General features: G+C 38.9%; 1 protein-coding gene across 2 annotated transcripts in view; it reads right to left on the bottom strand.

The window, feature by feature from the left end:
- The window catches only part of FRMD5 (FERM domain containing 5), a 295156-nt gene extending 277723 nt beyond the window's left edge, over positions 1-17433 (bottom strand). For both annotated transcript variants that reach the window (XM_037834108.1, XM_037834110.1), the window contains exon 1: positions 17323-17433. In XM_037834108.1, the coding sequence (XP_037690036.1) occupies positions 17323-17424 (102 nt within the window). In that variant the 5' untranslated portion in view covers positions 17425-17433. The remainder of the gene's footprint in view (positions 1-17322) is intronic.
- Between the last annotated feature and the right edge of the window lie 2944 nt (positions 17434-20377).

Raw genomic sequence — 20377 nt, 5'->3', positions numbered from 1 at the left:
AATTGACAACCTTATCAGCTTTAAATATCAGAAAGGGAAGATACTTCCATTTCACTAACAGAGGAGAAAGACAGTGTCTACAGTTACTAAGGACTGGCAAAAACCCTTAGCTCCATCTAGAATAGAAGGGTCAGATTAACCAACTATTTTCTTGTCAGTACTTGTGGAGATGAAATATGTAACCCCACCATCCATATCTACGAAGTTTTTCTTGATGAACTTTGAGCCCCATTACAGACTAACAAATGGACTTGACCAAAGTAAAGGCATAGGTATGAAACATATCTGAAGGGAGCAGAAAGCCCAGAGAAAAGGTGATAGTTTGAGAAATTCAATAATCACAAGGAAGGGAAATTCGATGCCAAATAAGAAAACCTACATGCAGCTTATAGGTCTAATACTCCAGCCAGGCTAAATATCTTAGCTAAATATCTGTACAAAATAAAAACCAACTCATCTTTTCCATAGAAGAAAGCTAGTAAGGCCATCTCTTCTAAGGAAAAGAAGTCAGAAAGAGACATCTAGTTGAAAGAAAAAGAGGAGGGGGTCTAAGGTCATGGCAACCCCCCATTCCCCTCAAAAAAAAAAAAAAAAAAAAAAACTTGAGACATAGGACAGAGGCAAGGAGAATGCAAGTAAATGGTTACCAAATATGAGGAAGAAAAAAATAAAATTTGTATATCAAAATCCGAAAAGTTATGATTAATGAAACTATAGCTGAATAACATTTAAAATTTACAAAGTGCTTTCACATATATTTTCTCTTTCTTTTTTTTTTTTTTTTTTTTTTTTAATACTTATACAACTCTGTGAAGTAGGCTGGACAGATATCACTCTCACCTCTTCTAACTGATTAAAAAAACATGAAAAGTCACAGAAATAAAGTGACTCATTCAAGATCCCATAAGTAGTATGAGCACAGCCAAGACTTGAATTCAAGCTGAATCCAGATATGCTGTTCTTTTATTATAGTATTACTAAATAAAACAACTACTCAAATCCACCAGAGGCATTCAAAGGTATTCTAATAAAATTCTGCTCAATCTAACCATGCTTTCTCATGAGTCCGGCAGCCAATCTCAGAATTGTCAATACAGAACTGCTTTCACACTGTTAATTTCTAGAAAAACCTCAAAAAAGGATTTCAGAACTGAATCCTTCTCTATGAAAAATAACTTATTCTAACCATTATGATTGTACCTAATGAATTCAATTTTACCTTTTCAACATTGATCAGCCATTGCCAGTGTGTCAAAAGTGAAAACAAAATATAATGTCTGTTTCCCCATGGCAAATCCCTGCTTGTTTCTTCACCGATTTCCATAATGTATTGTCATTTATAACCTCTGACAGTTGTACCACATTTCCTACACTACCTACAGAGCAAGCATAGTAATTTTAGGAGGCCTTGTATTAGGAATTGGTTTCCTAAAGAAAAGATAACCCCAACTTTCTTAGTCAATGCAGCTAACTCATGAAAGATGACTGTTTCCATGCATTATTTTTTTTTAGTACAAAGGAAACTTCGAAAAAAATTTAGGATTCCAGCAAATTGTGATCAGCAGATTTTTCATCAGAATTCTTCAGCAAACCAATAGATACTAGAATTTGAAGGTTTTGACAGGATACAATGTAGAATAAAGAGCACTGGATTATGAGTCTACTGCTGACTAGCTTCATGACCTTGGGGAAGTCAATTTACCACTCTGGGTCTTAGTTTCATTCTCTCTTTTTTTTAAAAAAAAGTGGACTCAGCAGCTTTCAAACCTTGTTTTTAGCTGAGGAACTTTTTTTTTTAATAATAATAATAATTTCATGAAAATTTAATATAACAAACTGGTAAAAGTAGAGCTCTTCTGGGCAGGGTGCTCAGATCACCATCCACTCAGCATGTCCCTCATACCCCCAAACCTATGACTGCTGACAACCCGTGAAATATGAAATATGTCTGAGAAATACAGTGTAAAAGCCAGGAATGAACTCTTTCATGTTCCTTCCAGCTCCAAGCCTAGGATTTTGTGAATTTTCTACTCAACATCATTAGTCATCAGAGAAATGCCTATTAAAATTTTAATAAAATATTACTACATACCCATCAGAAGAGCTCTTAAAAAAACTAATAATACCAAGTGCTGATGAGGATGTGGAATAATTGGAATGCTCATATATTGCTGATGTGAATGCAAATGGTACAACCTTTTAGGAAAACAATTTAACAGTTTTTTATAAAGGTAAACATATACTTATATGCAACCAGCAACTCCACTTCTAGGTATTTACCCAAAAGAAATCAAAATCTATGTTTACACAAAAACCATTATGTGAATGTTTTTTGCAGCTTTATTCATAATTGCCAAAAAGTAGATACAATCCAAACATACATCAACCAGTTAATAGATCAAAAAATTGTAGTACATCCATAAAATGCAATACTGCCCAACAATATGAAGCAACAAACTGCTGATATATTCAATAACATGAATGAATCTCAAAAAGCATTATGCTTACTCTGAAAACCACAAAACACTGCTGAAAAAAATTAAGGATCTAAATAAATGGAAAGACATTCCATGTTCATGAATCAGATGACTTAACATCATTAAGATGACAATACTCCCCAAATTGATCTATGGATTCAATGCAATTCCTATCAAAATTTCAATGGCCTTTTTTTTTTTTTTTTTTGCAGAAATTAACAAGCTGATCCTAAAATTCAGATGGAAATGTAATAGACCAAATGAAAGCCAAAACAATGAAGAACAAAGTTGGATTCACACTTCCTGATTTCAAGACTTACTACAAAACTAAAGTAATGAAGACAGTGTAAGAATTGAGAGTCCAGAAAGAAACCCATACATTTAATGATAATTGATGCTCAACAAAAGGGGCTAAGACCATTCAGGGAAGAAAGAAGAGTCTTTTCAACAAATGGCATTAGGACTAGATATCCACATGCAAAAGTATAATTGGACTCCTACCTCATACCACACACAAAATTTAACTCAAAGTGCATCTTAGACCTATATGTGAGTGTTAAAACTATAAAATTCTTAGAAGAAAATACAGGAGTAAATCTTTATGACCTTGGATTAGACAATGATTTCTTATATATGACACCAAAAACACAAGCAATAAAAAAGAAGACTGATAGAGAAGCAGGACTTCATCAAAATTAAAAACTTTCATGCCTCAAAAAAAAAAGGGGGGGGGGGACCCATAGAATTGGAGAGTATCTGCAAATCATCTATCTGATAAAGAACTTGTATCCAGAATATATAAAGAACTCTTAGAACTCAGTAACAAAAAGACAACCCAATAAAAACAAGGGGTAAAAGATCTAATTGACATTTCTCCAAAGATATATGAATGGCTAATAAGCACATGAAAAGATGCTCAACATCATTAGTCATTAGGGAAATGCAAATCAAAACCACAATGAGATTCTATTTCACACCACTGAAATAACTATAACTAAAAAAGAGACAGTTGTGAATGTCAGTGGGGAGTGAAGAAATTGGAGCCCTCTTGAGGACACTTTGGAAAAGTTAGGCAGTTCTTTAAATGTCTAACACAGAATTACCATATGACCCAGCAATTCTACTCCTAGTTTTCTACCCAAGAGAAATGAAAGCATATGTTCACACAAAAACTTGTACACAAATGTTCTTAACAATAATATTCACAGTAGCAAAAATGTGAAAACAACCCAAATATCTGTCAACTGATGAATGGATAAACAAAATGTGGTACATCCACACAATGGAAAATAATTTGTCAATAAAAAGGAATGAATTATTAATATGTGTTACTACATGGATAACCCCCAAAAACACTATGTTAAGTGAAAAAAGTCAGTTACAAAAGACCACATATATGATACCATTTATTTGAAATGTCCAGAATAGGCAATCTATAGAGACAGAAAACAACTCATTGTTTTCCTAGGGCAGGGAGTTTGGATGGAGGGTTGGAAATGGGAAGTGACTGCTAACAGTAAAATGTTTCTTTTGAAGGTGATAAAAATGTCCTAAAATTAGATTATGGTGATGGTCATACACAACTCTGTAAATATACTAAAACCATTGAATTGTATGCTTTAAACAGGTGAAATTTATGGTACATATACTATATCTCAAATAAAGCATTATGCTAAGTGAAAGAAACCAGACTCAAAAGACTACATATTGTGTTTCTATCTATATGACATTGTGGAAAAGACAAGACTATAATGACAGAAAACCTATCAGTGTCACGTTATACAATACAGATTTTCTTTTCTTCATATTGTCTCATGTTCCAATTAATTAAAATATACAACATTCATGTTAAATAATGAACTTGAAGGACATGTATCACATTATGCCTTAGTGTATATTTACATATGTTATGTCGCAACTTTTTTAACACCTCCCACCACTAACAACAGGAGGTTTAGCAGTACACAAAGAACTTACCATAAGAAAAGGTATAAGTTAGCAGGGATGGCAATTAGAAACGGTGATAAGAGATAATATTAAAGAGTGGCTGAAAGCATAAATTAGCATAAAGCAAAAGAGATGATAAGAGATAGACAGAAGAGCTATTATGTCAGAAAAGATGACAGGGAATGAAATTGTGGAATTCCAGAAGTGAAGAGAAGGGAAAGTTTTCCACTGCTTTTGTCATTTTATTTCAACCAGAAACAAATGATATCTTATGTGAGATTTATTAGTAGCAGGAATAGCCTGAAATATTCTGTAATGACAAATGGAAAGATCTAATTTGCAACAAGATAGAACAATATCATTATATCTGTTTCGAAAAAAAAAAAGACTGATTGTATAGTGCACCTGATACTGGAATATGGGTAATATGTGTTCTCTTTCACCATGAAAAATCATTAGAAAATGATTCTTAGATGCACATTCTAAACTGTGGCTATTCATTTAAACAAGCTTATCTAATTATCTAGGTGTATTTAAGCAAAGAAAATGTTAATTTTTCAGCTCAATTGTGCTTTTTACAAAATCTAGTATTGCAATAGTTGGTTCAGTATCTTATCAAGACCTGCAGCTAACACCAAGCAAATTGCCATCCACTTTTCTTTTTTAACCTATCTCATATGTACTAGAATGTGAAAGTAAGTATAGCTTCAAGAAGTTGCATTCTAGTACTGGGAATAGCTTATGTTTTTATCAGATTTTCATCTCTTAACAGCCAAACTTTTTTTGATAGCATAACTCTTGAGTACTTGCCAAAGAGGTGATGGAATACTCTGTTGCATAGATAAGTGTGTACTGTGAACGACCAGACTCAGTATACCTTATAGCATCCCAGGCATCATTGCCAGTCCATGGAGTCCTATTGACCTTCCAACCTCCAATCCTCAAATAACTCTGAAGGCTTTTGGATTTTTTGAGAAGCAAAAACCTGAAACAGGGCAGGCCTGGATGCCTTCTCCAGCCTAAATCATTCCTAGTAGTACATGAGAGCCTTAGGTGAATCGCTCCTGCTCTCTTGTGTTCTGATCAGTGAGTGTTCTTAGCTTCTTGACTCATGTCTGACAAAACAATCTCAGTGGCACCTCCTGTCTAGAGTACATGGAATCCTTTGGAACTCCCGAAGCCAGCTCTTGTATCTAGGTGTCCTCAGAATTAGGCTGAGGCCCAGACTAAAGGCCCTTGAGTTAAATCAGAGTATTGGGAAAGAAGGCTCTGTACTTGCCTCAAAGTAAAGTATGATATGTCAGACTTTGGAGTGCCTACATGGAGTACCAGACTATTGAGGGTTCCTAATGATTTGGCTTTTTCCGCCTGCAAGTTCCATGAAAATGGCCAGACATTTGAGTGTGCCCTGGAGCATATTATTTTGATGTTTCACCAATTTCTTTCAGGTATTGGGCCTGTGGGCCTTTGCTAATTTATTCTGGCTCCCATAAAACCACTTCACAGCAAGCCCCCTTAATCTCTTCAACAAAGTGGAGTGCCAGTATTGTCGGCCATCCTCTATTCATCAGTCTTTGGACTATTCCCCTCTTTTTCTCCTTTTCCAGAGCAAAATAACCTATTAGCATTGGCATTATGCCGAACATTGATTGCCCAAATGCCAAACAGTGCTTTCTTGGAGGTTCCCATCCTCAAAGCTCTGGCCTGGCATTGTGCTGAGTACTAAAAGTGCACCCTGTGTAGGATGGGGAGCTTTGGCGCTGGCAGGCAGGGACTCACTGGGGAATCCAGGGAAGCTCTCCTCAATCCTTTGGAGAAGCTATTTTTGACGGCCATTCAGGTTTGGAAACACAGATGCCGAAATGTGTTTTTAGGAACTCCATGGGTCACATCTCTTAACAGTTAATACACAGTCGAGGCTGCACTGTAGCTGTCAGAGGATTTTCAAACATCAGCTAAATGTTGGAATTTGATACCTTCTTTTTTTTGTCAGATGATTAAACTGATACCAAAGAGAAGAGGTCGCTTGGAAGTAAAATTCATATTAGTTGCTGTAGTCACAGAATTAAGATTGAAATCAGAATCCACCTTTTTGTTATATGATACCAATGCTTTGTTAAGAATCTTAATTTGTGCTACACAGTTTTAGAATTAGACTGAACTCAACACCAGCTTTATGCATTTATTCTTAATTTAGACTGACTTCTCTGTGCATGTCAAGTATGATTGAAATTTGCAGACAGTAATTTTTCCTTGGCAAGTAGATATCTGTTGCTTGACTTAACTGTACCAGAATAAGTCAGATAATCATACTCAAGAAAAGACTAAGTGTATTTGGTTTTACATTTTACATTTTTCTACCTTAAAAATTCCTTGCAGTTCCCTGAACCAGGAATGCTTTTTAACCCAACCCCACATCCCTCTGATTTTGGCCATCTTTTGTGACCTAGTGCAAATCTCACCTCCTTTGAGAAATATTCATTTTGAAGCCCCCACCCCCAGCAACTCTAGCCTGCATTTGCACTGCCACAGCATATTGCCTTATCTCAGCCCTGAATTCCAGTATTTTAGTTTGCTGTTTATGTGTTTGCAATCCCCCCTAGATAGTAAGCCTTGGATGACAAGGACCTTTCCTCTTTCTATTCCTCCATGGCTTTAAGTTATAAAGAAAATTTCTTTGAAAAACAGTATACAAATATAAAATAATCATATTGTTTTTAGGTCAGGGGAGGCAAAAATAAAACTAATCCACACATACATCAGCATCAAACTGGTATTATGACCCCTTGTAGAATCCTTAGAATCCTGCCCACTTGAACTCAGGTATGTATATCTGTAAATAACCTAGGTTTTACCTCACCAGGGTATAGAATCAGTAAAGGTTATTCAGAAATATATCAAAAGTTTGAAATGTGAGATTCATTCTTGGCTTCTCCTTCTCCCTCACCTTTTATCTGCAGTCAATCAAGACATGTCCATTTTACCTCATAAATATCTGTATAGCCCAGCAGTAGTGATTCTCAAACCTCAGCAAACATAAGAATCACCTGGAAGACTTGTTATAACATACTGCTGAGCTCCATTTCCAGAGTTTCTCATTCAGTAGGTCTGGCATGGGGCTGAAACTCTGTATTTCTGACAAATTCCCAGGTGATGCTGACACTATTCCTCCAGGGACCACACTTTGAGACTCACTGCTTTAAACCTCCCCTACTATTATTCTCCTGCCTTTGACAGGGTTCACAAATTTCCACAAAAGGAAAGAGCCTCTGAATTGTGACACATAAGGCAGCTTGAAGAGGCATAGAGGAGAGTTAAATTTGGTCCTGATCTTGAATGATTTTCTTTGGTTGGGTAGTGAGGATTTGAAAGTCCTTAACACACAGGTATGAGTCCTAAAGCTTTTCTGGAGTGGTCCAGAGCACCTCTAACTATGGACCAGCTGAATGAGATCATGGTAAGTACAGGAGTCAGAAGAGTAGAGGAGGTGGGACATAAATGACGATCTATAACACTGGTCAAAGGGGTGTTTTCTGTAGACAAATGAATGGAGCTATTGTACACAAGCTCAATCGTTGCCAAGCATGTGGGCCAATTGTTTTGCCTGTGTGAGCATGGCACAGAAGGATCTCCTTAGAGGACATGATACATGCAATGTGATGTTTGGTCTAAGGGTAGCAGGTAAAAGCCTGAGAATTTGAACCTAAGAGTCTTGACAAGTCCCTGCCTTCCAAATCTAGAAAATGATACAATGAAGTTGGAAAGATCACAAAAGTAAAATACCATCCTTAGAAATAACATAGCAATTTGTCAATCTTGGTCAAAATATTGATAATAATGAGGATTACATGGTGGCCTTTGGAAGCAAGAGGTCTAAAATTTAAATCTAGGGTTCAGCCTCCCAGAGAAACTCGAGTTTGGGAGTATGTACCCTTAGACCCTCTGCTCTCTCTAGTGTATCTTTGGCTCTATCTATATTTAAAGTATTTGTAAAAGTTCAAAAAGTTGTATTGGCCACCAGGGTCTAGGGTCTTAAAGGAATGGAAGAACTGCATGCTGGATTCATTGTATTGGGATGGACATATGACTGGGTGTTTTGTTCTCTTGGATTAAACACCAATCACTCTGCAATATACAAATGGAGATGCTTTAGTACCCTTTGAATTTCTCACTAGCATAAGAAAACCATTCAAGTGGTTGGCTAGGGCTCCAAGGGTCAGGGCCCAAGAACAGAGGGAAAGCAACCATAACGCTGCCCCCAGGAGAACAGTACTCTCTCCTGAAAGCACCATGAAGATGAGATACAGAAGCTGCAAGCTTGCATCCAAGCCTCCATGATGTTTGCATCCATTGTGCAAACCCTGCTGAGGCTGAGGGAAGAGGGATGCACAGGAGGTAGCTCCATGAAACAAGGTCAGATAATGTTACAGATGAGGATGTCAGTGAGAAGATGAATTCACATTAACCTAGTCATAATTAGAAACAGGTTGGGAAGCATGATGCATTTCCTGTTGGGGCAAGAGGTCAGGCTGTTGTTCCAGTTTTCTAAAGCTGTCATTATGCAAAATACCAGAAATGGATTGGCTTTTATAAAGGGGAGTTATTAGGTTACAAATTTACAGTTCTAAGGCCACAAAAGCCATCAACAAGATACCTTCACTAAAGAAAGGCTGATGGCGTCCAGAACACCTCTGTCAGTTGAGAAGGCATATGGCTGGCACCTGCTGGTCTTATGCTCCAGGGTTCTGGTTTCAAAATGGCTTTCTCCAAAATGTCTCTTGGCTTCTGTCTCTCTTAGCTTCTCTCTTTCAGCTCCTGTGCACCCTTGCTTGTTCTCCCAGGGTGTTTCTCTCTAAGCATCTGGGGATCCTCTCTCAGCTTCTCTGGGGCTTAGCTTAGCATCTCCAAACATCTTTCTGTCTGCATCTCAAAACATCTGGGTCTGTGTCAGCTCTCAGCTCTCTTAAGGACTCCAGTAAACTAATCAAGACCATTCTGAATGAGCGGGGTCACAACTCCATGGAAATAATCTAATCAAAAGGTCCCACCCACAATAGGTCTGCCTCCACAAGACTGCACTAAAGAACACGGCTTTTTATGGGATACGTAATAGATTCAAACGAGCCCAGCTGTTTTATGTAGTACTGACCTAGGGGAAAGGAGTGAAGGGGGTTTTCTGTGGCTGTGGTAATCCCTAGACTCAATTTCCTTATACTGGCAGAACTCAAATGCTTCATGAAGCATGCCCTTACACACAGTATTCCTTTGATCTAAGCCTTCCACCTGCAGAGATTTGGGTGAGGGGAGGCCTGAAAGGTTTGAAATCCTAAGGCACAACCCCCAAATCACAGGAGCTGTAGAGTGGGGTTCTGCTAATACAACAAAGGATAACTACATAAAGTTATCAGAGACTTCGAAGGCTCCAAAAAATAACGCATATATATATACTGTACTTCCCACCAGGGAGAAGGTTTACAGAGCAAAATGGTTTGGAATGGGATGGGTTGAAACTGCAAAAAGGGTTATACAGCTTTAGAAAATGTTTACTGTTTTCAGGCATAAGAGATTTTAAAGTGCTGAAGTTAACACAGCAATCAGGTAGCACAAACAAATCAGAAAAAAATACTTCTTTTGCTTTACTATGTGAGGCACCAAACTAGCTGCTACAATTCTTAGGGCTTAAGATTTATAGCTTTCACTTACCCTTTCCTTTATAAATTCTAATGTAAATGTAATCTACCATAAAAATAAAGTTCTTTTTAAAATAATACCAAATATTTTAATTTATTAGTTATTATATCATTGGTAAATCTCTTCCAAAACTAATGCCTTGCTTCTTTTATTACACATTTTCATATCTATATATAAACCACTACAAATGTAGAACAAAAATGACTAATTTTTGTCTTCATGTTGTCTGATTTCATTTCAGCAAACTTAATTTTAAGTGTGATATTAATGACAGCACAGACATGATAAACGAGTCTTTGGGCAATGTAACAGAGGACTCCACAACAACATGCTCTTCTATTATACATTATGTTGAATTGCCTCATCTGGCGTATTCATTCCAAGTATTTAACAGTATGCAAATTCATACAAACACCCATGAGTAAAGTCTTACGGTGAATGCTTCTAGATTTCTCTTGGATGACAAGAACACTACCTTAAAACAGGACTTTTACAAAAAGTAAAAGAATTATTGAACAATTACCCATCTAGAATTTACCTTCTGTACTAAAAAAGTTGATCTGCATTAGTTTTATCCAATAAATATTTAATATACAAATTAAATAGAATACAAATGTTTTTAGATTTCTAAAAGACTAAATTTGGGGACTATCTTACTTTCAAGGGTTAGCGTCTAAATGATTTGCTATTGTAACAGAGATCCTGAGACAGCATAATTTCTTTAATAAAGTTAAAAAATCAATATTCATGAAAATACAACAGCATTGTTTTTTCTCTGTGAACAAAATTATCCTAATTCTCTAAAATCCTTTTTGTATTAATGAAATCAAAGATTCTGCAGAAGTTCTTAGAAAAGACAAATCACAGCGCAGGCAATATATGCCCCCTCTTAAGCCCAACACTTGGGATAGGAGAGAAACAAACTTGAACTCTTAATATTTTTTTTCAATTTTAAACTTTTTATTTTGAAATACTTTCAAACTTATGAGACAGTTAGAAAACTAACAGAAACCCTATTCAGAGAAGTCCACCATACCCCTATCCCCCAGACACCCAATCCATCAATTTTAACATTTTGTCACTTTGCCATAGTATTTTATCTATCCATCAATCAATCCATCTATCTATCCAGCTGTCTTTCTGTCTATTTATCAATATCCATTTTCTGAACACTTCAATGTAGGTATATACATCATGCTCCTTGAACACTTAATACTGCCATGCACATTTCCTAAAAACAAGAATATACACTCACATATCTACCTTAAGTGAAGTTATTCAAGTTCAAGAAATTAACATTGCTGTAACGCTTACAGTCTATAGTCCAATTTTTTTCATATGTTCCAATAATGTCCTTTTTGAGCCTCCTCTCCCTCGTTTCGTTAGATACAGTCCAGGATTATGTATTGCCTTTAACTGTCATTGATCTTTAGTTGCTCTTTTTTTGCAGGAAGAGGGAAACATATATAACATAAATGATCTTAGCTCAACCACTCCCAGGCATACCATTTAGTTTGATTAATCACATTCACTATATTGCAGTACCTTACTATCTACCATTACAAAAACTGTCCTATCTCCCCAAATAGAAACCCTACATACATTTTGCATTAACTCTCCATTCCCCCCTACTCCTTGGCCCTGGCAACCTATACTCTGCTTTCTGTCTCTATGAGCTTGCATATTCTTTCATATTTTCTTAGTAGTTACCATGGGGCTTAAATTTAATATCCTAAATTCATAACAAACTCGAACTGCTTTGACACCAGCTTAACTTCAATAGTATACATAAACTATTCCTATACCCCTCCCCCTACCTTTATGTAGTTCTTGCCATAAATTACATGTTTATACATTGAGTCCAAAACTACTGATTTACCATTGCATTTTATGCATTTGCCTTTTAGATCCAGTAGGAAGTAAAAAGTGGAGTTACAAATCAAAAATACAATACTGGCATTTATATTTAACTCTGTCACCACACCAGAGATCTTTATTTCTTCATGTGACTTCTATATATTGTCTATTGTCCTTTCCTTTCACCCTATAGAACTTTCTATAGCATCTCTTGTAGGGCTGGTCTAGTGACAATGAACTCCCTCAGCTTTTACTTATCTGGTAATGTCTTAATCTCTCCCTCATTTTGAAAGACAGTTTTGGCTGGATATAGAAGTGTTGGTTGTCAGTGTTTCGCTTTCAGCACTTTAAGTATATCGTCCCACTGCCTTCTTGCCTCCATGGTTTCCAGTTAGAAATTAGCACAATCTTACTGAGGCCCTCTTCTATATGACATGTGCTTCTCTCTTCTTCTGGCTTTCAGAATTCTCTCTTGATCTTTGGCATTTTGACAGATTTTATTACAATATGCCGTGGCAATATTGGGATTTATCCTGTTTGAAGTTCACTGAGTGTCTTGTGTGTGTATATTCATTCAAATTATTAAATTTGGGAAGTTCCAGCCAGTATTTCTTTGAATATTCTCCCTGCCACTTCTTTCTTCTCCTTCTGGGACTCCAACAATGGGTATATTGGTATGCTTGATGGTTTCCCACAGCTTCCTCAGGCTCTGTTTGCTTTCTTCATTCTTTCTTCCTTCTGTTCCCTACTGGATGATTAAATTTGTCTTATCTTCAAGTTCACTGATTCTTTCTTCTGCCAGCTCCCAATCTCCTGTTGAATCCACTCTAAGGAATTTTTTTATTTTCTGCTACTGTGGTTTTCAGCTCTATTTGGATCCTTTTCATAGTTTCTGTCTCTCTATTGATATTTCTTTGGGTTTATCTATCATTTTCCTGATTTCCTTTAGCTCTTTGAGCAATTTTAACAATTTAGGGACCATTTTTTAAAAGACTGGTATGTCCCCAGATCTGATCCCTCCTCATTGATGGTTCCTAAAGCTTTAATTTTCTCCTTTGCTTGGGCCATCACTATCCTGTTTCTTTGTATGATTGGTAACATTTTGCTGAAACCCTGGACATTTGATAGTTTTAATGTGTTATCAATGGAATTTAGGACTTTGAGACTCTGTTCCTTAATCAACCCCTTTAATTTTAAATAATAATTCTAATAAAGAATCCAGTTTAGTCCAGTCTGGGATTTTATAATTTCAGTGAAATTATTCAGGAATCATTTTAAGTGGACCTCAAGATTAAGTTATTTATTTTCCTAAAAACAGTAAAACATTTCCCAGGCCCCCTCCCCCCCTTTTTTTTTTTTGAGTATACTAAGAAACTATGTAAGTAAAGTAGATTTGTTTGTTTAGATGTTCCTTACTATCAGTAATGATATCTCCAAATAATTTTCTCATCACTATGAAATAAGTATTAATATTCCCATTTTATAGATGAGGAAATTAAGGTACAGAGAGGCGAAGTGACTTGGGTAGTCAGAATGGAGAGAGGGAACAGAGATGAGTTTTAGAGACAAGAAGACCATGGTTTAAATATAGTACAGCCACCTGCCAACTTTGATTAAGCCCTTTGGCTCCCTGGCTCTACTCCTTCACTTGTAAAATGGGGTGAATACCACCCATCTCTCAAATGTTTGACATACCGTATCAGCAAAGCACCTAGCAGAACACCTAGCACACAGTTGGCCATTCAACAAACAATGGCTTTCCCACCAATCCACAATCTCAGTTTCTTCACCTGGTATAACAGACATATAATCAACCCATAAAGCAGTTATTAAGTAAATGACATGATACATGATGAGTGCCTGGCACACACAAGACTCAATACTTTTGTTCTCCCCAATATTCCCTCCCCAACCCATGGTATGGCTGCTAAGTGGCTGAACCACAATCAAATCCAAATCTGGTTCCATTATAGACCTGTTCTATACATGTGTGTATTATTTTATTTATGGTAGCATCTTATTTAACAGCAAAAACTTGTTTAACCTAGTTGCTTAAACAGTTATTATTTTAATGTGTTTCCAGTAAAATCACATTCATTTCTAGGGTAGCTTTCCCTTTCAGTAATCACAAGAGACGTGATTAATATTTCTGACTTGAAAACATGCATTTTTTTCAATACTTATTCCTTGTGTGTGTGTGGCAATACACGTTCTTAATATATTTTTATAAATAAACTATTATAACCTGAAAGATAGTTAAAAATCTGTTCCTTGGACTATTACATGTCTAAGCATGTAAATGAATTTAAATGACTCCAGTTCAAACTCATTGGGTTCAAAGACATCAGTGGCCTTCTCATTTTTCCTATTTTCTCCCAAATAAAATAATAAAGCAAGGTGGTAAATGTGGCAAATAAATAAATATATATGCATAAATGAAACAGAAGAGTGAAAAATATAGACCAGATACGCATTTATGAAGCAATGACCTTCAAAACTGGCAGGGAGCTGTTAACAATGTTCTTCACAAGAAACAATTATACTATAACCCTCCTATGTATACTTTCATTTCTCAAAATTTACAAATACATTTATATAACAGAAAGAATGAAACAGTCTGGTAACTGTGGCAACCTTCATTGAGAGGATATAAGGCATTTTCATTACCTTAATAATCACATCCTAAATGTCAGATCAGGACAGCTATTGCAATATGAAAGGCTAGACCAATACTCTGACAGAATTTCCTACAACAGAAATTAACCAAATATGGCTGTCGTGATTGTAACCCAGTGTTTCTAAAACCAATACCTTATCTAAACAAAAATATGGCATTCAATACTTAAAGGGAAAGGTGTTCAGATTATCACCACTATCACCAACAAAAAGATGTATAGGTACTACAATGCCTAAAATGTTGGGAATACTGCTTTAATCTAATAAAAAATTCACAGTTCCTTTCCATATTAATTTTAAAGACCCTGCTCCCAGTGTTTGACAAATTAGTACACACACATGCGTGTGCACACACACAGACATCATAGAAATGTAAAAGAGGGAAAGTTGCTAAGAAAAGCTCAATCTCTAAATATTTAAAAAAAAAATCCATATGAACAAAAGGTTAATTTCACATAATACTGACTTTTTTTTTTTTTTTTTTTTACATTTCCTCACATGGGTAAAAACAGAAGCAATTCACAGTATTGGTGCCAAAGAATGACAATAGTATTAGATATATTTTAGAAAACCTGTGTTTTTAAGATTCCATGAAAGAATCACAATGCAAGATCATTAACTTTTTTTTTAAGTGGCCTAAATTTTTTATAACATATTAAATTGTAATAAAGCAAATTAAGGCAACAGTAAAATAAACACAACCAGAGTAGGGTATAGCAACTAGAAACACACTAAGTCATGCTTAACTTAAAAATATTCTTTTTCTAAAAGGCAATAGAAGCTACCCACAACTATAGTACCAATCAGCCAAACTCAAAGGTTCTACTAACTGGAAAAGATAACTAGTTGTCTTATTGCGATACCTTAAAACCACAAGGTTATCAATCATTTCTAGTGGAGTGATTATGTGAATTTCATTTGTATTCTCTATACCTTGGCAAAAATTAATGATCTGCCTTAGAAATTTTGTTTCACCTTATACCCCAAAAGTATTCTGAGGACTTGTAAAGTCGAAATCTCATATTGCCCATTAAATACTATTGTATAAATGCTTTAATTTTAAAACGCAAGAATAAAGACTTTAAAAGGGCTTGACAATGTATTCAAATGGTCAAGATAGCAACTCAATGTTTTCTCCTCCCTCACAAGAAAAAAGAAAGAAAGAAAACAGAGCAAAACAAAAAACCAAAATTGTACGGGGCACATAAACATACAATAGAAACAAAAAGTAGCATGCCACTCATTCAGTAAGAAAATAATACAAAGAATCTCTATCATTCTTAGCTACAAAAATCCTTTCACTTGATAGCTAGCATCTTTATAACTGCTTAATCTGTATTTAAGGGGCCTTAAAAAGATATTTTGTGTTCTTTCTCTACCCTCACGGGTCTTTGGCAGCAGTCAGCACTTCTGCACAGAGCTAGTTTGGGGGAGGGAGGAAAACGAAGTGGAGAGAAGGCTGAACTGAGCAAGGAGTCAGCAGAGAGCAGCTGCTCACATACACTATCCTCTATCTTTCTCACACACCGCTATTTTCCGCTATTGAGCATTGTCAGCAAAAATTAAGAATAAATGAGGTTAGGGAGAGACAAAGAGGTAGGGTCTGGGCTGGCAGTTTTCGTCGGCCACAGCTGAGCCGAGAAGCCCCCCTCTGGTTTCTTGCTGCAAAGGCAAGGCATCAGGTGAGACCCCTCTGGGTCCAACTCAGTTTGCTTCTCCAGAAAGAGCAGTTCCCGGCAGTGAGCACAGGATCCTCCCGACTGATGAAGTGAACACCGGAGCAATGCCAATGTTTTCTATCTCTGACTTTATAAAGGAGGAGAGAGGGCTGTGACTGCTTTCCTGTGAAAGACTACTACTCCTGACGTGCCACACGGCAGTAGTGAAGGAATACAAGCAAGGGGTTGTAAAAATCCCTTCGAAAATACCAGGCTCCGAAGAAATGCCGTTGCAGCATTATCGTATTGTTGGCGTTTTTTGTAAGTCACTGATTCTTTCTCGCCATAGCCAACCCCAAATTGGTTAGACTTGTTGCTAAATCTTTACCTCCTGTCCCCCAGAACTGCCCTGCACAATAAGATTTAGGGAGCGAAAGGAGGGAGGGGGTCCTAAACCTTTAAAACCCAGAGGGCTGGGTTCGCTTCAATAGGCCACTCTGCATGGGCTGCGCGTTCAGTTCTACCTTCCGAGAGCCCTGACTCACAAATGCTGGGGGGGAAATTATGACATAAACCATTATCCTTCCACCCAAAAAGAAATAAGAAAAGCCGGCCAGCCGTCCTTGCCCGGCGGGAGAGCTGGAGCCTGCGCCCCACGACGGGGCGGCCGGGGTAGGAGGCTCCCGCCCTGTCCGCCTCCCTCCGGACGCCCGCGGGAAGATGGTCCCCACCCGGCGGGCTCTAGAGGGCCAGGACGGAGCGCCCCTCACACCCCGGGAGATGGCAGGGGAGGAGTTGGGGGTCTGGGACGCTGGGACTCGTTTCGCGGCCCCGCGGTAGCGCTGAGCGCCGGTGCTTGGCCAGGGACGGGGGCTCCGGCGAATGCGCCCTGCGCCGGGGCCGTCCGCGGAAAGCGCGGCGCTGGGGAGACCGCGGGTCAGCGGCCGCCGGCCAAGTGGACCCGACGCGGGGAACCGGGAGGGGGGGTCCCGCGGGCGGGGTGGCGCGGCGCTGACCTGGATGGTGCAGGTGTACTCGCTGTCGTCCAGCAGCCGCACGGTGCAGCTGTACTCGCGCTCCAGGCTCCTGCTGCTGCCGCTCATCAACCTGCTCAGCATCTTCCCGCCCGCCCGCCCCGGGGAGCGACGCGGCGGCGCTGCGGGACCCCCGCACCAGGCGCCCCTCATCCGGGCAACTCCGCGCCGGCCCCAGGCACCTGCACCATCACCCCCGGCTCCGCCGTCCGCCACTGCCCCCTGCTTGCTCCCCCGCTCCTCCTCCTCCTCCTTCTCCTCCTCCTTCCCCTCAGCCGCCACCGCCTCCCCCCAACCCAGAGCAAGCGCCCCACTCTCTCCTCCGCGCCCTACTGCCCGTGCCCAGCTCCTGGGGCGGGGCCTCAGCCGAAGGGGGCCAATGGGGGTCAGCGCGGCGGAACCGACTGGCAGACGGCGAGACCAATCGCGATAGGGCACTGGGGTGATGGACAGATTGGGAAAGCAATCATAAGAAAGCAGTAGGACCGAGCCAAAAGGGACCAACCCTCTGGCGTCCCAACCTGGGGGCTCCGCTCCTCCCCGTGGTTCCTGTGGCGACCGTTTTCCCTCTCCCGAGCCAGGTGAGGGCAACCGGCTGTATCGATGTCTGCTCCCTGGAAGACATTTGGGCTCCGCTGCGACGAGCCAAGCTCCGTGCCTCCTGCAAGGCCATGGTTCCCGCCCTCTCAGGAACCGGGGCCGAAACCAGAATCCCTGCACCTGGCAGAGTGCGATCACCTCCCTCTCGGGACAAGGCGGCTGCCCCCCAGCTGCTTGTACCCCAAGTCTGCCCAACGGGCCTCTGTCTTCCAGCCCTCTGATTTTGGGGAGCATCTGCTGTACAAGAGCTACTTACGTGAAAGCTGCAGGTTCGCAGAGGTTCTTAAGCACTCGGGATTAACCCCTAAAAAACCCTCCACTCTCTGACACCCCTTGCCTCCTTCCTTTTATTTTCAGAAGACAAAAGAGACTGAGGCGTGCTCCATCAGCTGGTATGGAGCGAAGGAAGCAGGAAATGTTTCCCTTGCACCTTTGTAACAGAATTATCACGTCTTCAGACTTTGTCAACAAAATACTACTGTCTGTCAGGAGATATACATCACAAAGAAAGGAATTGTCTTCTGCCATTGTGATTCCACATTTAAAGACTTCAAAGTTCTTTATGAAAACTTCACTCAAAGATTTTTGATAGAAGGAAATTTTATTTTTAAAAATCTCATTGATGAATGCACAGGTATGTGATGATATTGTGAGCCACTGATTGTATACTTTGGATGGATTATATGGTGTGTAAATATATCTCAATAAAACTGCATTAAAATCATATCAACACAGAATATTAATACTGTAATATATTAATTAAAAATAAAATACGATTTCTTATTTTGCTTACACTGTTCTTTTTTCATACCTATGTCATATTACTAAAAATAATGCCCTACATTAACCTCCATTTTAGGTTAGAATTCATCCAGCCTTTATGATATGCTGCTTCTCTAGTGTCTTTGGACTTCAGTTTTTCTCCCAAGCTTTCTGCATAAGGGCTCTTTTCCAGACACCACCACCCCTTCAGTTTTCACCTCAATGACATGGATTGTTTCTTAGTTGCACTCTCCCTTGCAATATTCAATGGTGATAGGAGGAGGTCCCTCTTCTCAATGCAGTCTTTGCAAAGTTATGAGGCTAAAACCAGTGAGTCAGGTGTTCTAGCCACAGTAGCTCTTCCACTTTATAACCCCAGCAGGTAGCCTGGTGCCTGCAACATAATAGGTATTTAATAAATGTTTGTTGAACTGAAGTAAATGGATTTGATAAAAACCAAGGTGAAGATCTATGAAGAAACTAAAAGAATTTCAGGGAGGACTTGGAGACAAGTCAAATCATTAATATGTCAAAAGCATATTCTCCAAAGCTCAGCTTTGTTGTGTAGTTGGGAGGAGAAAATGGAAGATTTCAGATAGGCAAAACATTTGTTGAAGGCAAAAGTTACTATTTGTTATTGAGCTTATAAGTGCAAGAAAAACTGTCCAAGAAGCTAGAGGATGCCCATTAGGATGATGGTAGAGAAGTGACTTTAACAGGTTATGCATATAAACAGCTGTTAGAATAAAAAGACAAAGCACCAGGAATCCAGAAAAGCTCTGAGGAATTGAATGCAGTTTTTTTTCAAATATGGCCATAGATGCATTCAACAAGAGATGAGATTGTGGCTGCTATGCCAATGTGCTAAGGCATATCCCTGCTCAGCCCAGGAAAATCACATCTACATAGCTCTCACCTCATTGAAAGACCAGTTAGATACTCATCCATGCTTAATATCCAGAGAGGGCCTCAAACTCTCCCTTTGTCTCTGATACAGAACACTTTGTGAGGAAAACAGAGGATGGAAAAATAGTGCAAGGAAAGCAAAAATCTATCAGATAGTTTCTGATTAGATATATGCCTCCACACCAAGGATCAAGAATTATAAAGAAGGACCAGGAATTATAAAGAAGAAGGGGCTCATATAAAATCAAACTGAGCAGTACTTTGTTTACCCTTGTTTTTCTCAAGTCTATTGAGCAGGAAAGGGTTTGTTCAATAAAAGGTCTCATGTGCCCTTGAGAACCAGAATATCACACCTTTCATGAGTCTTTGTGTATAAAGGAAGCCACTTTTCAAATAAAACACAAAAATACAATGGCTCTGAGCCCTATTTGCCAAATTAGCAGGATGCCAGCCCCCTTTAGAGTTTCTCTCCCCTTTCTACTATCAAGGAGCCCCCATGGGGAAGTGCTGGCTCCCACATATGTCTGCAATAGCCTCTGCTTTAGATTCCCCATACCCTGTAGTTCTTCGACACCGACCTCTCTCTGGCAACTTGACCTTCATGATTGCCTTGGAATTTGGCAAGAAGGAGCACCACCCTCTCTTCACCAGGGCATCACAAATTCTTATCAGTCTTCCCACAGCACAGCTAAGACCAGGGTGTAACTTCTAACTATATTTACAGGAAGGAAGTATAATCCAAAGAGTAACTGCAGGTATGTAAAAACTC

Source organism: Choloepus didactylus, chromosome 4 (genome assembly GCF_015220235.1).
Source record: "Choloepus didactylus isolate mChoDid1 chromosome 4, mChoDid1.pri, whole genome shotgun sequence".
Classification (NCBI taxonomy): domain Eukaryota; kingdom Metazoa; phylum Chordata; class Mammalia; order Pilosa; family Megalonychidae; genus Choloepus; species Choloepus didactylus.
The sequence above is the reverse complement of the archived record's forward strand: the minus strand, read 5'-3'. Positions and strand labels throughout refer to the sequence as shown.